The sequence below is a fragment of the Urtica dioica genome, chromosome 3 (assembly GCF_054948205.1).
Source record: "Urtica dioica subsp. dioica isolate 48M chromosome 3, U.dioica_male_clone48M_v1_H2, whole genome shotgun sequence".
NCBI lineage: Eukaryota > Viridiplantae > Streptophyta > Magnoliopsida > Rosales > Urticaceae > Urtica > Urtica dioica.
In genome coordinates, this window is record NC_142758.1 from 18,801,587 (window position 1) to 18,818,332 (window position 16,746).

The 16,746-nt window shown below is 38.7% G+C and overlaps 1 protein-coding gene and 1 long non-coding RNA gene across 3 annotated transcripts; both read right to left on the reverse strand.

Annotated features, from left to right (window-relative positions):
• Positions 1 to 385: 385 nt before the first annotated feature.
• LOC149402459 (Cation efflux family protein) lies at positions 386 to 6,384 on the reverse strand. 2 transcript variants are annotated; one of them, XM_089609891.1, is made up of 14 exons: positions 6,260 to 6,384; positions 5,786 to 6,109; positions 5,659 to 5,713; positions 5,369 to 5,501; positions 5,146 to 5,201; positions 4,336 to 4,450; positions 4,185 to 4,242; positions 3,970 to 4,088; positions 3,548 to 3,667; positions 3,125 to 3,226; positions 2,967 to 3,039; positions 1,706 to 1,773; positions 790 to 850; positions 386 to 707 (listed from the first exon to the last, which is right to left on the reverse strand). In XM_089609891.1, the coding sequence occupies exons 2-14, from the start codon at positions 6,060 to 6,062 to the stop codon at positions 583 to 585; spliced, it is 1,362 nt and encodes a 453-aa protein (XP_089466017.1). In that variant the 5' UTR covers positions 6,063 to 6,109; positions 6,260 to 6,384; the 3' UTR covers positions 386 to 582. The 2 variants fall into 2 exon arrangements, with proteins under 2 accessions (XP_089466017.1, XP_089466016.1); XM_089609890.1 differs by having other exon boundaries at positions 5,786 to 6,384.
• A 3,280-nt stretch (positions 6,385 to 9,664) lies between these two features.
• Positions 9,665 to 11,102, reverse strand: LOC149402460 (uncharacterized). Its single transcript, XR_016296018.1, has 3 exons — positions 10,915 to 11,102; positions 10,138 to 10,250; positions 9,665 to 9,770 (listed from the first exon to the last, which is right to left on the reverse strand). It is a non-coding gene; the product is annotated as an uncharacterized LOC149402460 (long non-coding RNA).
• Between the last annotated feature and the right edge of the window lie 5,644 nt (positions 11,103 to 16,746).

The window sequence follows — 16,746 nt, forward strand, 5'->3', positions numbered from 1 at the left end:
TGTTTTAATTGTTATAACTTATAATGGATCGGGTTAACAAGATTGGTAAACACTTCGTGTACCCGTACCCATTAAATCTTAACAAGTAATACCTATTACCCCTTAGGAACGAATATTATCTATTAACCCCTTAAGAACAAGTATTACCCAACCCATTTTGATCGGGTTACGAAGAGGTAAACAAATCTCGGATAATAATGTCATTCCTATTGGTGAACCGAGTCTATCGGCAATATTAGTTCTGAGCTACCTTTGGTTGTATCAAATAGACTTTTCTTGGAACATAATCTTCCTGTTTATAGATTATACAACTTTTTAACTACACTATCCAAGCCTTAAATAGTATAACCCTATATTCTTTACATCCTAACAAATTATTAAAGCATGATTATTTGTTTGTGGTTTATATATCTCACCTTCAAGTACTTCAGCTGAGACAAACATGATGAGGCCCGAGAAAACATTGTCACTCGGAAGCTCAATGAGATTTCAAGGCATACAATTCCAAGACAAATCAGAATAATCAGTTCGGTGCACAAAAATCGAATGCACTGATGGGATGTCAAAAAAAAAAAAAAAAAATCATGGCAACAAATCTGTTGGATTGTGAGCCTCTATATCAACATGTCTTATGCCGGGAACTAGATATTGGATCTCCTTTTCTAACCTATCAACTTCGCTGCCCAAGGCCGTAACTACTTCCTCACCTGCATTGAACACACTATGGCTCTAAAAATTGACATAGACAAGACCCAAACATAAAGCAGATACTCAGTTATATTGCCATACCATAGCTTGACATGATATTGAAGAGAGCATCATCGTCTTTCTCCTTTGCAGCTTCACGGATCTGTATATGGTACTCGTTAACGTCATATTGGTTTCAGGGCGTTGTTATTATTTAAATGCTGGACTAGTCTTCTTTGATGTTGTGAAGACCTCAAAACACATTGATAGAAACAAGGATAAAACTAAAATGTTGATGTTAAGTTTTCCCTACTTTCGAGAGGTCCGGTCACTGCCAGAAGAGTTCCTTCATTTTCTCGCACTTTTTCAATTTATGACTATGAAAGTAATAATAACTTCAAACAATTCTAATTCAACCTTAACTATCTACTGATCAATGATTACTAGAATTCCCATATTACCAAGATCCTAACAGATGTCTTACAGAACCCACAAATGTATCATGTTATTGTTCGGTGATGAATTTTAAGGTATACTATACAAAAACTTCTGAAGACTTAGAACTCTTATATTTTAAACGAACTTTACGGGTCCAAATCAGAATCACAAAGTAGTTTTATATATATATATATATATATATATATATATATATATATATATATATATATATATATATATAATGACTGACAAAAACTAATAATCAGCTAGTAATTTTTTAGGTTACACTTTGACAACATACAGTCTCCTCTAATTTTAGAAATTAGCCCCAACTATCCACCCCTATCCATTATATAAAAAAAAAATGAAGAAAAATAAACTTTAAAAAAACAAAAAATAAAGGAACCCATGAATATTTGGTGAAGAATGAAAAGAAATTGTTCTCTCCATGGGGATGGAAATAGAGTCTACTAGCTTGTGTTGAGTAAACAGTCAACACACATAAAGTAAAACTGTCGAACTTCGCAGAAATCAAAACTTTATCAGGTGAAATGAAATTGTCACAGTTCTGATGACTGACCTGTCTTGCCCACTCTTCACGACCAGTCCGTTTTAAATAGTTTTGCACCACCATCGCCCCATTGAAATCTATTTCCCACAGACAGCAAAAGAAAGGAGAGTAACGTTAATATTATCCCTTGAAACTTAATTATCATGTAACACTTTGGAAGTGCCGCATGTATTTTCTTTTCAATTCGATAGCTGTACACTTGAACTTTGATAAAACTTGGAATTTACTTCCACAACTGATTCAGTGAATTACAATGATCAAGTGATACGTATCTACTATTAAGGAATTTTAGTTTGGGAAAATTAAGGGTTTTAAATTAGGAAGTTTAAGTTTTAAGTTAAGGAAGTGGGTTTTTAAATTACGCATTTTATTATCACGAATTTATTTAATTAAATGCATTTATTTGGAAAGTAGGATTAGTGTTGTAAGTGACCTATCTATAAATAGGTCTTTTCATTCAAGAAGAAATCAGCCTCCAACCAAATAACTTAATCTCTCTCAAGAACGAGAAGAGGTTAGGTTTCGGTGGAGCTTGCGTTCTTCACTCTTCTTGTCACTAAAGATATAATCACAATTGCTCCCGTTACGAGATCCAAATCCCGGGCCGTATCATCAAGATTGTGAATTGAGTCAAAAGCTCACAGAGAAAGGTAACGCAAGGAATAATCCACCAAAAGAAAACATGGTTCAGGTGGATCAACAGGATCCTGTGTTCTTTCACAAGTAGCAGCCAAAAGCTTCACCAATCAGTGGAGATTCTCAAATAAGTTACAAAGGTCTCTCTCTGCCTAATCAACTTTCTCAGTTTTCCAAAACTTATTTACTTTCCATTTTAGAGTTCAAAATTAAAAAAGCTCAAATGATTTTCATAGGTACAATTTTTAACAGCTTGATCCCGTTATAGGAGTTACCACCACCTTTCGGCTACAAATTCCTCAACTCAAGCAGACAATATTTTTTTGAAAAGTCGTCTAGCAATCCGTTTTTGGTAAGCATTAGAATCTAGAAGTCCTATAACTTTGAATTTTTCAAGCTTGAACAAAGAAAACCAAATGAATTCCAAGCTTATTAGACATAACAGGAACCAAAGAAAGGATGATATTAGACCAAATACCATCGAAACTGATCAGTGTCATCTACAAAATTACTATTACAAGGACATTATGGATTGTGTTGCATCTCAATAGTATAACAAGGATGGATAAATCAGATGAAGATACTTGGCAAAACTTAAATAAAATAATAGGCTAAAAAGGATTGTCCATAGTACCTATTTCAGCCTTGAATCGGAAGAACCCAGGCCCAATTACCTCACTTTTGCAGTCATAGAGTGAATCCACAGCCTACAAAGAAAGTGGTAAGAGTCTCATTGTGAGGAAATCATGAAATAATGCAAGTGAATTTACTGCAATCCAGTCACTGGCATACTGGATCACTCTTCAAGAATTGGAGAATCTTGTGTGTATCGTTGTCATCCATAGCTCTACCAATCAAAGCGTGGCGATTCCTCTGGATCAGAAATATAGCCACCTGCATTTTGCATATAGTTTAGCTACAATAGAATTAAATTTTATACTTGGAACCGAACTGGTTGCAAAGCATCTAGTATGAATATTGTAGACGTGCTCTTCAAACGCTGCCAATACGCGGCAATCTAAGGTATAAAATTTCGTAAAATTAACAAAATGGAACCAATGACAGATAGTCCTGAAAGCACAATCCATACGTGCAACACTTACAGAAAAAGTCACAAATGGCATACCAGTAAGAATTTCTATTTTAGCTGCCTTGGCCATTGGGGGTGAGAGAAATAAAGGTGTCTGTGAAGGTGAGTGTGTTAGTATGACATACCATTCCAAGCAGATTCCCCACAACGATTGAGCCAATGGGATCATAAATTGCGTTCCCTGTGGCCTGAACCGCAACCAACGACGCTGCAGCGATAACAAGACCAGCCACGGCAGCTCCATCCTGCACATTTGAGACCATAAAAATTCACATAACTGATGCCCAGCTAGGCCAAGATTCATATATGGCTGACTGCAAAATAATTGAGCAAACAATAAGCAAAAAAATATCCAAATCGGATAAGTTTTATATAAGCTTTTTTTATAACCGTGGGGCGTAAAACCCGACTAAAATCCAATAGGCCCTGGCATTATCAACCCCAATTGTTGCGTCCCTTGGGTTTGTTCCTAATCTCATATCATCTGTCCACTTAAGAATTGCAACAATGGAACCAAAGTATAAGAAGAACAGTTCATGCAAAGTACCTCTGTCATGACTGCAACAGCAGTGGGATCGTGACCACGCCATATGTAGTCTTGTAGTTTCATTCCCTCAGCAGCTGCACCTTTCTTGACAGCTTGTATGGCAACAATAAGAGAAGCACCTAAAGCATGAAAACAGGTTTACTATAAGCATTATTAGAAAACCTATATTGAAGGAAAGGAATCCAGATTAATCATTAGACAAGGTAAAATAATACCTTCAATAACAAATGAACCACCAATCACCAAAGCTGCATACTGAATATTTTCAGGAGGCTGGAGAAAAAGAAGTCAGGGCCAATTCGGCAGTTAATTCATGATTTTTAACCGAGAATATTAAGGCTGAGTCCAGCCGACACTTTTTTATACCTGTGATGTCCACAGGTTCTGTACTCCATGAACTATAGTAGCTCCTGAACCAAGACAAAATATGCCAACAGCAGATATCAACGACCAAACAAATCTTTCCTTGGAATAGCCATACCTGCAAAAGCACCGATATTCAAAATATTAACTAAAAACATCACTATAAGAAAAGAAAAGAAAAAAAAAATAAAAAAAAAATAAAAAAAAAATTCAACTTTTGGCTCCTATATGTATTACCTACAATATGGCATTTACCTATAATGATTATAAGTTAAAATCATATTTATAACAAAAGTCCGGGCTATTTACACGGTAAGTGCACCGGTTTTGAACCAAGGAAAATCAGACCATATACAAACAAACATGCCAGCCCAAGATCTTGGAACACACAGCGTTAGAAGAAAAAAAAACTACTAAAATAACATCATGAGCGAATGACATTAGCCCAATCCCTAGAAAGATCTGGCAAGGAATAATGTTTAAAATCATTACAAGAAGAAAATAGCCAGAATGCATTGCTGTGATTGATACTATCTAATAAGCTATTGATGTTCCTCAGTCTTAATATAAAACACTTGTCGTGCTTTCCCCAAATATTCAACAGCATAAAAAATTATAATATTCAGCACAATCACAGGATAGATTTTTCCACACTTTATACTCGCACCATTTATTGTTCTTGAAAAAAAAAGATAAATAAATCTGAAAACAGAAACATATGAACTATATTATTCCTGGCTAACCTATGAACTATTTGCTACAAAGATAACAGATTAATTACAGAAATGGCATTCCAAGGTATGGATAACTCACGGATGGAGAGCATCCGGTGCTCGCCTTGAGCTAGTCAGGCCATAAGCAAGAAGCGCCTACAAAGTCAGCATATATCAGATCCTCTAGAGTCTAAACCTCTAAACGATTCAAATTAATTGCAGTCTACATCAATCAATCTGCAACGGTGAATATGTCATGAACCATGATCATCAATACAACCTCAATTTTATAGAAACACATAACGTATGGCCAACAAAATAACCTGATTCGCGAAATCTGCGGCGGAGTGGATCATCTCAGCCAGCATAACATGGCTCGAGGTCGATAACCAGACCCCGAACTTGAGAGAAAACACAAGAAAGTTGCACCATAATGCGGTTGTCACTGCTCGCTGACTAAAATTGAAATTCCATACGAGCCATAAAAGTTAGACAACTGAACACAACGCTAGAAATCAATCATCAGACAATACGAAATCTAAAACATAGCAAGAAAAATCCCTAATCCTTACGATTCGGCATCATTGGTCCGAATTAAATATTCAACTCGTACCTGTGCTGATCATCGAACTCAATCTGCTTAACCAGCTTGGCTCTTGTGAAAAAACCTGATGTTTTATTTTCCTCGTCAACTACACATATATAGATGTATAAATCAACATCTGGAACAGAAAACCTACTGCGATGGAAAGAGAGGTGAGGCTGGTGGAGGTGCCGGCGGAGGGTTCCGGCCACGGCATCGGGAGAGATCAGGCCGAGCAAAACGAAGCTTCGTTTGGTGGTATCAGAGGCCAAGAATGGCCGCGACGAGGAGGAAAACGACACAGAGTTCTGGGAAGGCGGAGAGGAAAACGACGTGTCGTACAGAGGGCGGAGGAGCCTGGTGGTGGTGTTGGATTTGTGGGAGAGGAAGGTTCGAGAGAGGAGGCCGAGGCAGTGCGTTGCTTGCCTCGGCATGCTCTCTTCTGATCGGCGACAGAATGAATGCTATTCCATTTCCGATTCTGTGGGTTTTAGGATGCAAGAAATAAGAAGCAACATCAATTTCTGCTTCGAGCACTGAGTTGTTTATAAAACCCTATATCCCAAGCTTTTTCAAGCTGAGATTCTTCAATATTTGCACAGAGCTGATGGGTTTCTAGCGAGACTCGAACCTTAACTGAGATATCGCCGATTTCTGATAAACGAATTACTGCGTTTTGGCGATATCCTCTAGTCGGGTTTCAACCGACATGTTTTTTTTTTTGTTACACTCGGTTTTTGAAAAATAATGGTGAGATATGATAGATATTCAAGATATTTTAGACATTGGCAGATATTTAGAAAGAGTGATTTCAGGGAAAAAAATCAAGAAAAGAATAAAACACAATTAGTAATTACTAATTAGTAGTAACTTTTTATTACGTTTGGTTTATCTGTGTGTTTGGTTGGGGTAATGTGAAATCCTTAAATAAAACAATAAGATCATCAAAATCAAATCGCACTCTTTTTTAAACTGCTCAATTAAAACCCGATGAAATTTGGGTTGTAATCAATCAATACCGCAATTGTTAGTCGTAAGATTAGGTTGAATCAAACCAACTCGATGGTGTTAATCCTTTAATTTTTTTTTAAGATTGCAAATATTGTATATGTATTATTGTTAATAAAAAATATAATTTTTTTTAATAATATTATAATTAAATAAAAAAATACTCAGTATTATACTTTATTATTTGCGAATATATAAAGATTTGATAATTAAAAATATGCGTAATTTTATTTTAATATGTAAAATTTCTAAAGATAAATAAAATTTTGATTTTATTTTACAACGTATTAGATATAATATACATATATGATTTTCATTTGAGTTATAAAGTCACTTATCGAGAATATAATCCGAAAAAATCAACCAAAACTAATCCGATTCTTTTTTAGTTGGTTTAGTTTGGTTTTACCTTTCAATCGGGTTGATTTGAATTTTAAACCTAAAAAAATAGTTGCATCGGTTCGGGTTGATAACACATGGAAAAAATCCTAACCCAACCCGATTACACCCTTAATTTTAATCACATTTTGTTGACAATCAGGTATTTGAGTAAATTGCTCAACCAATTTTTTTCCATTTTAATTTACTAAGGAAAAATGTATTGTACTTATTACCGAAGCTTGCTTAGTAGCTGATAATGTACCAACGTGGATTCTCGACTCCGCTGCTACTAACCATATTTGCTGCTCCTTGACTGGTTTTAGGAAAAGCAAAAGTTTAGAGGAAGGCGACTTCTACTTCAAGTGGGGTGATGGGAGCTTAGTGTCTGCGAAGGCTGTGGTATCTATGACGCTGTCTTTTGAAGACCGCACTTTAAATTTGAATAATGTTTATTATCTGTTGCTCGACCTTTTGAGCAAGATTATTCTTTAAAGTTTATAAAGAATGGAATTCGTATTTCTCTTTCAAATTCTTTTGTCACTAATGTAGGCAGGACAGTTCCTACGCCAGTTACCAGGTTCATTGCAGTGGTGGCACTTGTCGTTAGACTTGTCCACCTTAGGAACCCTTGGCGTCTTCTTCTTCTTTTGAACCTTAGGTTGGTTCTTCTTCTCAGCCTTGCGAGGTCTCTTCTTAGATCCAGAGGTGGAGGCAGTAGCATGTACCTGTCATGACCCGCGAGCGTCGTCACCTCGCCCGCAAGCCGCGACTCGACGGAACCAACATCACGTAGCGGGAGCATATCATATATGAATAATATAATGTAAACAAAACATTTAAAGTAAATACATAATTTACAAAACATATAATATACGAAATACGATATTATTAAAAGTGCGGAAACGTTTACAACAAAAGTGGTTATCGAAATTCTCGGGAAATTTTTCGTTTTTTCTTTCAGAACTAGAAGTCGTATATCGACCCTCATATATATATATATACATATATGTACATAGAAGCTCCCGACTTCACATATATACACGGGATATTATTTAAGGAAGAGTCGATATTATTCAAAACATTATATATATAGAGGTTTACTTCCCGAGCCAGAACCCATAGCCCGTAGGTCAAGAGATACGCGTTCCGTCTCAGTTTCCTTCTCGGTCGTCTACATTGCCCCCTTGCCCTTATCTACATTACCAAGGGACATAAAACTATGAGTCGAATGACTCAGCAAGCGGGAGTCTAGCCTATGAAAGAAAAGCAGCTAATGCAAAGCATGTGACGTGCGAACAAGCAAACAAGAATGCAGGATGCAGCTATTATTAAAAGTAAATACATAATTTACAAAACATATAATATACGAAATACGATATTATTAAAAGTGCGGAAACGTTTACAACAAAAGTGGTTATCGAAATTCTCGGAAAATTTTTCGTTTTTTCTTTCAGAACTAGAAGTCGTATATCGACCCTCATATATATATACATATATGTACATAGAAGCTCCCGGCTTCACATATATACACGGGATATTATTTAAGGAAGAGTCGATATTATTCAAAACATTATATATATAGAGGTCTACTTCCCGAGCCAGAACCCATAGCCCGTAGGTCAAGAGATACGCGTTCCGTCTCAGTTTCCTTCTCGGTCGTCTACATTGCCCCCTTGCCCTTATCTACATTACCAAGGGACATAAAACTATGAGTCGAATGACTCAGCAAGCGGGAGTCTAGCCTATGAAAGAAAAGCAGCTAATGCAAAGCATGTGACGTGCGAACAAGCACACAAGAATGCAGGATGCAGCTATCACCTAAAAGTGACTAATGAGCACGCATCCTAGAATACTAGCCGTCCCGCAAGGTTATACACTCCTCACTGCTATAACCTCCGGTCCGACTAGAGACCAGTTTTCAACTTCGAGCAGCAGTCGTCAACTGATCTAAGTTTTAACACATGTCTGGGATCCACTAGTGGTACTTCCTTCATCATGACGTCAGCGCCACTGGTCTCTGGCATAGTGAGCTCGCGAACCGCGACCATCACCCACTACGCCCCGGTGTGCTCAAGGCAGCTTCCGGTGAGTCTTCCAGCAAGCAATGAGCTCGCGATGCGCGACCTTCACCCATTGCTTCGAGTACTCGGCGCACGGACCGGCATGGCCCGCCAAGCACAAGTCAGGGACTTGTGAGTACCACCGACACGAGTTTAAAGTTTGGGTACACTGCAGCTAGCAGCGTACACGTTAAACTTATATACGAAAGAGCGTGACGGGATAAACCCCGAAAGAAATTATTGTTTCCCTTTGAAGCTCGTTTAGTGTTTTAGGTTGAAAGCTCGAAATGTGACTTCCGAACTCTCTACTCTCGATTGAATTGAGAGTCTATCGCTCTTCCGTCCTCTCGATTCTAACCTATCTCTTAGAGTTAGAAGAGAAGTCTAACCACACACAAAGCAAACAAGGCTGGTTCAAGTTAGCGTTTGAACCTAACGGGCGAACCCGAGCTAAGTTTTCAAGCAAGAGTGGCCGAAGCCTTAACTTTCGAGTTTATTCATTTTTAGGCTTTTACCTACTCTTGTTTACTAGCAAGCAAATGCAAAAACAAACAGGGTTATACCCTTGGTAAGTAGTTGACTTATGTCTCCACACTTACCCGGAATTGTTCGACAGAAAGCTTGACGATTCCCGAAGATGTCTTGCTTCACACGTTCTTCGAGACACTTGGCACTTGTCGAACGTCGAGAGAACTAGCATCCGGAGTTGAACATCTGTTAGTTATTGGATTCGAGTTTACTTAAAGATAATAGGGTTCGTTGTCGGGATTAGAGTCGGTTCGGAATTCGAGAATTTAATTTATTATTCCCCGGTTTTTGGGAGGTTTATTCAAGACTCGCGTATCCTCCTATCGAGAGTGATACGAGATAATGTTCAACGAATAATCACGAGTCTTAAATAAATTAAATAATCCGAAATTAAAAATAACCGAGAATTCCAAACGAATAATTAAATTAAATTCATAAGCATCGTTAAATAAATAATTTATAAATTATTTATTTGAATTCTGAAAGTACATATCTAAGAGTATTTAAACGCTATAAGCGATTTAAAACTCACGAGTTAATCGAGCTTTATTTCGATAACTCTATCACTTGATATCTTCAGAAACTGATCTCGTCGCTCTTGACTCGTCTGGTTCCCGTTCGTCCGTCAAGATCTGTAATACAAACCTGGAATCCAACGACGAGTTAATATCTTAAATTCCAAACCCTTATCAGTTTCACAATCCAAATCCCGATTCCAAAAATCCCGAACCCAACACCAATTTAAGTACACTTAATCCGAAATCCAATTATCCGGAAACGTTCTAATACCAAACGACCACAAATGAATCACCTAGCCAACCAAACAATCGGCCAAACAACATACTCAGCCAAAACAACCACTCAAACCAACATATAGGTTCTCAGATTCAACATCACAGCCTCAGCTAAAACAAATCAACACAAACATCAGAAACCTAACAAAACACACACGGCCAAGACAAGTGAAAACACTGAAACTACGTCCAAACTTCAAATCATCACCGAACAGCCATTATCAAACAAAACCCAAGTCTGAAACAAGTTCATAAACGTCTCAGAAACATCAACCAAAACGCAGAAATCAAAAACCCCAACTCAAACCCTAGTTCATCACATTTTCGGCCAAATTCATACCAAACCAAGGAAATACGAAATCAATTCTTAAATTCGAGCCATAAACATCAACAACCGAGTTCAAACATCGATTAAAATCAAGCAATTTCACTGAATTCAATCCGGATCCAAAATCCCCAATTTTTGAATCTAAGAACCCTAGCTTTGAATCCAAACCAAGGAGAAGAAATCTCACCTCAACCCACGGGTTCTAGCTTTCTCGGAGGGTCCTCTCTTCTTTCCCGGTGCTTTTCCTTGCTCCGGCGTCACGGCGGTCCTCGGCGGCGTTGTTCTTCCTCGGCCCGGAGCGCGCGCGATGGCTTGGCGAGGGTGATGGCGCACGAAGGAAAAAGGAGGGAGAAGAGTAAGAGAGGATGGCGGTGATGATGGGCTCGGTGACGAGAGTTCTATTGTTTGTTTTTTTTCCTGTGTGCTTCGTTCGGCCGAGAGACGCAAGGGAGAAGAAGAAGAAGAGATAGAGGAGAGAGAGAGAAATCGAGAATGAGAAAAATGAGAGAGTGGGGTGGTGAGGTGGCAGCGAAAGAGAGAAGGAGAGTGGAATAAGTGGCTAGGTGGCACACTCTCGCCACGCCACATGTACCGAAGCGGTCCACTCAAAAATTGCCACGCTTCTCTTAAAAAGACCCCCTCTTCCTCTTTTTCTTTCAATCTCGTCCTTCAAAATGTTGCACATAGGTCCTTTTAAAATAAAACCTCACAATCTTGTCCTTAATTAATTAAAAATAATCTTGAAAAATAACCGAGAAAATTATTATTATTTCCCGTTATCTTGAATATATTTAAGGGATTCCGGAATTTATTTTTACTCTTGAGATTTTTAAATCTCCGAGTATGTTTCGAATAATAATATTGGATTACTCGAATATTCTCATTCCGAAATTTCATCAACCTTAAATATTATCATTTTCCAAGATATTTAAAATTTAAGGACGTCTCATATGCAACAAGATTTTGAATTAAAACTCGTCCATTTTATTCAAATTCACAAGTAGAGCGTTTACAAAAGTTTATACATTACAATCCATATCCCCTTAAAAGAGTTTCGTCCTCGAAACTTAGAACAAGGAAGGGTATTTCTTTTGCATTTCGCTCTCAAGCTCCCAAGTAGCTTCTTCCGTAGAGTGACTCTTCCAAAGTACCTTGACCAGAGGTATGTTGGAATCGATCTAGGGTTTGAGAAAATAATTAACGCTTCGGTAAGCGGCGGAATTTTAAAAATTTTCTTTTACAAGTAAAACAGTTTTTACTAACCTAGACAAGTGCAAGTACATGTAATTAAAAACCAATATGAGCTAGAAGTTTACTAACCTTTCTTGAAGCTTGAACTTTGAAGAAGCTTGTAGAAAGTTTGCAACGCTCGTCTCCCCTCGCAGCATGTCTCTCTTTCTTTCCTCGGCACCTCGAGCAACCACGAAAGTTTCTATCACTAAATCACTCGAAAAGAAGGAATCAGTGAGTGGGCACTTTTAAACGCTACGACTTAAGAACGAGTCTCGAAGTCGCAGAGCTAAACACTAGGTCGAGTGAGGACCTAGGTGCCAAGACAAGAAAAATCGAAAATATAAACTAGAGAGAGAGAGGAAGGGGCGGCCAAGTCTAGAGAGAGAAGCTCTCAATCTCTAAAACTTTTGAATGAATCAATTGTGAGAAAAAGGGGCTCCTATTTATAAGAGAGGTCTCACCTTCTATAAGGTAGTTTCCTCTTCTATAGAATATCACATATTCATGAGCCAATTACCTCTTTTCCCACTTGAGATGCTCGGCCAAGGATGCCTTCTAGAAGGCTTGGATTTGTTTCCATTTTTGTTCCTTGCCTTGCCTTGTTCTCTCTTGGCCGATTACCCTAAAGCATCCTCATGCAAATTTGTTTCCTCTTTTTCTTTTGGCAAGTATCTTGATACATTTATGCACAAAATATTCTCTCTTGGTTGGGTATGTTGGGCGCCTATGTCCTTCTAGAATGGGCTTCTAGAAGCTTTTCCATTTGTTCATGACAACATGAAAAAGGCCCAATAAGAATTTTCAATAAAATTCTTATGAAATGAAATTAATTCACAAGGCCCAATGATCAAGTCATGGCCGAGTGAAACATGTCATAAAATGACCTTGTCAAAAATTTATTGACATTCATTTCATCCTTTGTCTCAAAAGACAAAAATACCCTTTTAACTATTTTCGTTCTTGTTTTGACTTAGCTTCCAGTTTAACTATTCCTATCGATGTGATTCGTGACAGTGACCTCATGGACCCAAATGAACAAAGCTTTAGCTAAACACTTGGACTCAAAAGTTCACAAACCTTTTCCAAGTTTAGCTTAATGCCAACTGACTCCACTAAAGAGCTGACACTGAAAATCTCTCGGTTCAAATGAATTTATTTTCTACTCAAGAATTCGACTTAATTATGATGAGCGGATCCACTGAATATTATCTATGTTTACCCTTCATGAATGTCATCAGCTAGTCGGGATTTACTAAATTACCATTTTACCCTTCTAGCTGTTATTTCCTCAACTCCTTTGTCGCTTGTGAATAAGTTAGAAACAATGTATTGACGAGGAGCTAACAAGTCACATTGTTTCATCCAAAAGAGTCAGGACTCAATTTGGACACTGGCCAGTTCATTTATTCACACTCCAAAGAACAAAGCATGAGGTGACATACATTGCATTTCAGCAATCTTGTACATGAATTCCATATCTATGAGAACTTCACAAAGTTACTCATGACAGAACACAACTTAGTACTTCACCAATAGGCCTTGTTCGGAATCACATAGTGAGTCCGAACTTTGACTTTCTCAAATGAGAATACTAAGGTGTGAAATGCCATGTCTCATTTCAGGATTAAGGTAAGCATGACGCAATTCATACATAGTGACTTCGAGACATAAGAGGTTAAATGGTTTGTTCTTATATTGTCTCTAGAAGTGCACTGGTCAATTCAGTACCTTCGGAAGATACCTAGAAGAACTATAGAGTCCCCAACTCTTAATGCCTCATAACCAGACATCATAGATTCTTCTAACAATCATACTGAGGTCAATAGTCCTTTGACCCTAAGATTGCGAATATATCGTTTTAAGCAAACTACGAAGAGTTTGTTCATGCAAATCTACATTTGTTCATGCAAATCTACATCGCTTGGCTATAGGAAACAGGGTCATCCATGTCGGAGACGGCTACAAGAGAGTCTCCATAAGACATGTACCTGTCAGGCTTTTGAGTAGCCCTCCCACTACGTCTAAGTACTACTTGACGAGATTCTGATGAGTTAGGTTGTGTTTCAGTTGGGGTAAGAACAGTTCTCACAGATGAGGTAGAAGCTTCCTCACCCAACTTTTCTTCAAGCACAATTTTGCTTCTAGGTTTCGCATCTTTCATAAAGTCCTCCTCGAGGAAACGAGCATTCGTGCTAACGAAAGTCTTATCGTCCTCGGGACTATAGAAAGTAAAACCTTTGGTTTCCTTCGGATATCCTACAAACAGGCACAATTCTGACCTACTAGCCAACTTGCTAGTCTTTTGCCTCAGCACGTGTGCAAGGCAACCCCAAATTCGGATGCGGCCAAGATTCACTTTACGGCCAGTCCATCGTTCATAAGGAGTACCAGGAACCATTTTGGACGGAATTTGGTTCAGAATGTAGGCGGCTGTTTCGAGGGCATATCCCCAAAAGGAAAGCGGGAGTGATGAGTAACTCATCATTGATCTAACCATCTCCATAAGAGTTCGGTTTCTTCTCTCTGACACTCCGTTTTGTTGAGGTGTGCCAGGTGCTGTAAGCTGAGAAGCGATACCTTCTTCTTTAAGAAAGTCATCGAACTCTCCAGACATATACTCACCACCTCGATCAGATCGAAGGGTTTTGATCACTTTGCCAGTTTGCTTTTCCACTAAAGCCCTAAAGACCTTAAATACGTTAAAGGTCTCGGATTTGTGTTTAAGCAAATAGACAAACCCATATCTTGAGTAATCATCAGTGAAGGTAACGAAGTATTCGTACCCTCCACGTGCCTGTTGGTTGAGCGGACCACATACATCAGAATGTATTAGTTCCAGCAACTCAGTGGCTCTTCGACCCTTATCGGAGAAAGGTCGCTTAGTCATTTTTCCTTCTATACAGGATTCACAAGTAGGTAGTGAGCCTATTGCAGAGGCTTGGAGTGGACCATCCCTCACAAGTCTCTTAATCCTATCTAGACTGATATGACCAAGTCTTAAGTGCCAGAGGTATGTTGATTTTGTTAGATCGGAGGATTCAGAAAGTTTGATCCTCTTTGGCTCCCTAATTAGATCGTTATCTATTTCGGTGTCTAAAAGAGAAGGTTGAGTGGGATAGATGTAAAAAAGACCATTCTTCATACATGCATCAGTGACGAAAGAATCAGAAAAAGAAATACGAATTCCATTCTTTATAAACTTTAAATAATAATCTTGCTCGAAAAGTTGAGCAACAGATACTAGGTTTTTCCCAAAGGAAGGAACATAATAAACATTATTCAAATTTAAAGTTCGATCTTCAAAAGATAGCGTCACGGATCCCACAGCCTTCGCAGACACCACGCTCTCATCACCCCACTTGAAGCAGAAGTCGCCATCCTCTAAGCTTTTGCTTTTCCTAAAACCAGTCAAGGAGCAGCAAATATGGTTAGTAGCAGCGGAGTCAATAATCCACGATGATACATTATCAGCTACTAAACAGGCTTCAGTAACAAGTACAATACCTTTTGCTTTGGTTTTGAGGTAGGCAGGACAGTTCCTACGCCAGTGACCAGGCTCGTTGCAGTGGTGGCACTTGTCGTTAGACTTGTCCACCTTCGGAGCCTTTGGCGCCTTCTTCTTCGTGTGAACCTTAGGTTGGTTCTTCTTCTCGGCATTGCGAGGTCTCTTCTTAGATCCAGAGGTGGAGGCAGTAGCATGTACTTCTCCTTGAGCCCTATTTTTCTTAGTGAGTGCCTCAGCGGTTTGAAGTTCCTTCATGAGCTCGGTAACAGTGTACTCCAGCTTGTTCATGGAATAATTCAACTTGAAGGTATCAAAGGTTTCGGGGAGAGTTTCCAAGATCATATCTATTTTAGTCTCCCCATCAATCTCAGATCCAAGAATCTCCATCTCGTTGAGATAGCTAATGATCAGCATCATATGATCTCTAACGGGAGTTCCAGCCTTCATACGACAGTTCATGAATTGTCGGACCGCTTGTTGCCTAGCTTGACGTCCTTGCCCTCCAAACATCTCATGGAGATTGTAGAGCATATCGGTGGCAGTTTCATAATCACGATGTTGTTGTTGCAACACATTGTTCATCGATGCCAAAATATAGCATCTCGCAATCTCATCGGATCGAAGCCAGGCCGCCAAGACGTCTTTCTCCTCTTGCGTCGAATCATCATTCGTTTGAGGACAGGGGGTGGTGAGAACCCATTTGTGCTTGTCGACAGTAAGGACTATGTCGAGGTTACGTTTCCAGTCGACGTAATTGTCGCCTTCGAGTTTATTCGAGGAAAGAATTGTAGAGAGAGGGTTGAGAGACATATTGCCTATAAAAGTTGAAACAAGTTTATGATTAGTCTTTGGTTTAGGATTTAAGTTTTATTAAGACTTTTGTAAAATCCAAAGGTGTTATAAACCAAACGATAATTTACTCCCTCAAGAGAAGGCCGCAAAAAATCTCCATTTATAAGTAAATGACACATCATTAATGCTAAGCCAAGATGTCAATACATCTATTTTGACTAGCCACCTTGTAAATTGGTTTGATCACTCACATCCTTTCGCAGAGCCTCAAGGGAGGATACTAGGGATTGAGCCTAAGTGTGCAACCAACCACTTAGTCCAAAAGATCAGCTTTGAAAAACAATCCCCCAAGGGGAGGCCTTGCCATCATTGCATCACTCTTGGACGTAGCTCATTGAGCAATGATCGAAGCAATAACGCCTTGGAGTACTCACATTTAAGTGAGGGTCGCAAGAGCGGCTCTTAGTCCCACGTTATTGCATCTTTCAT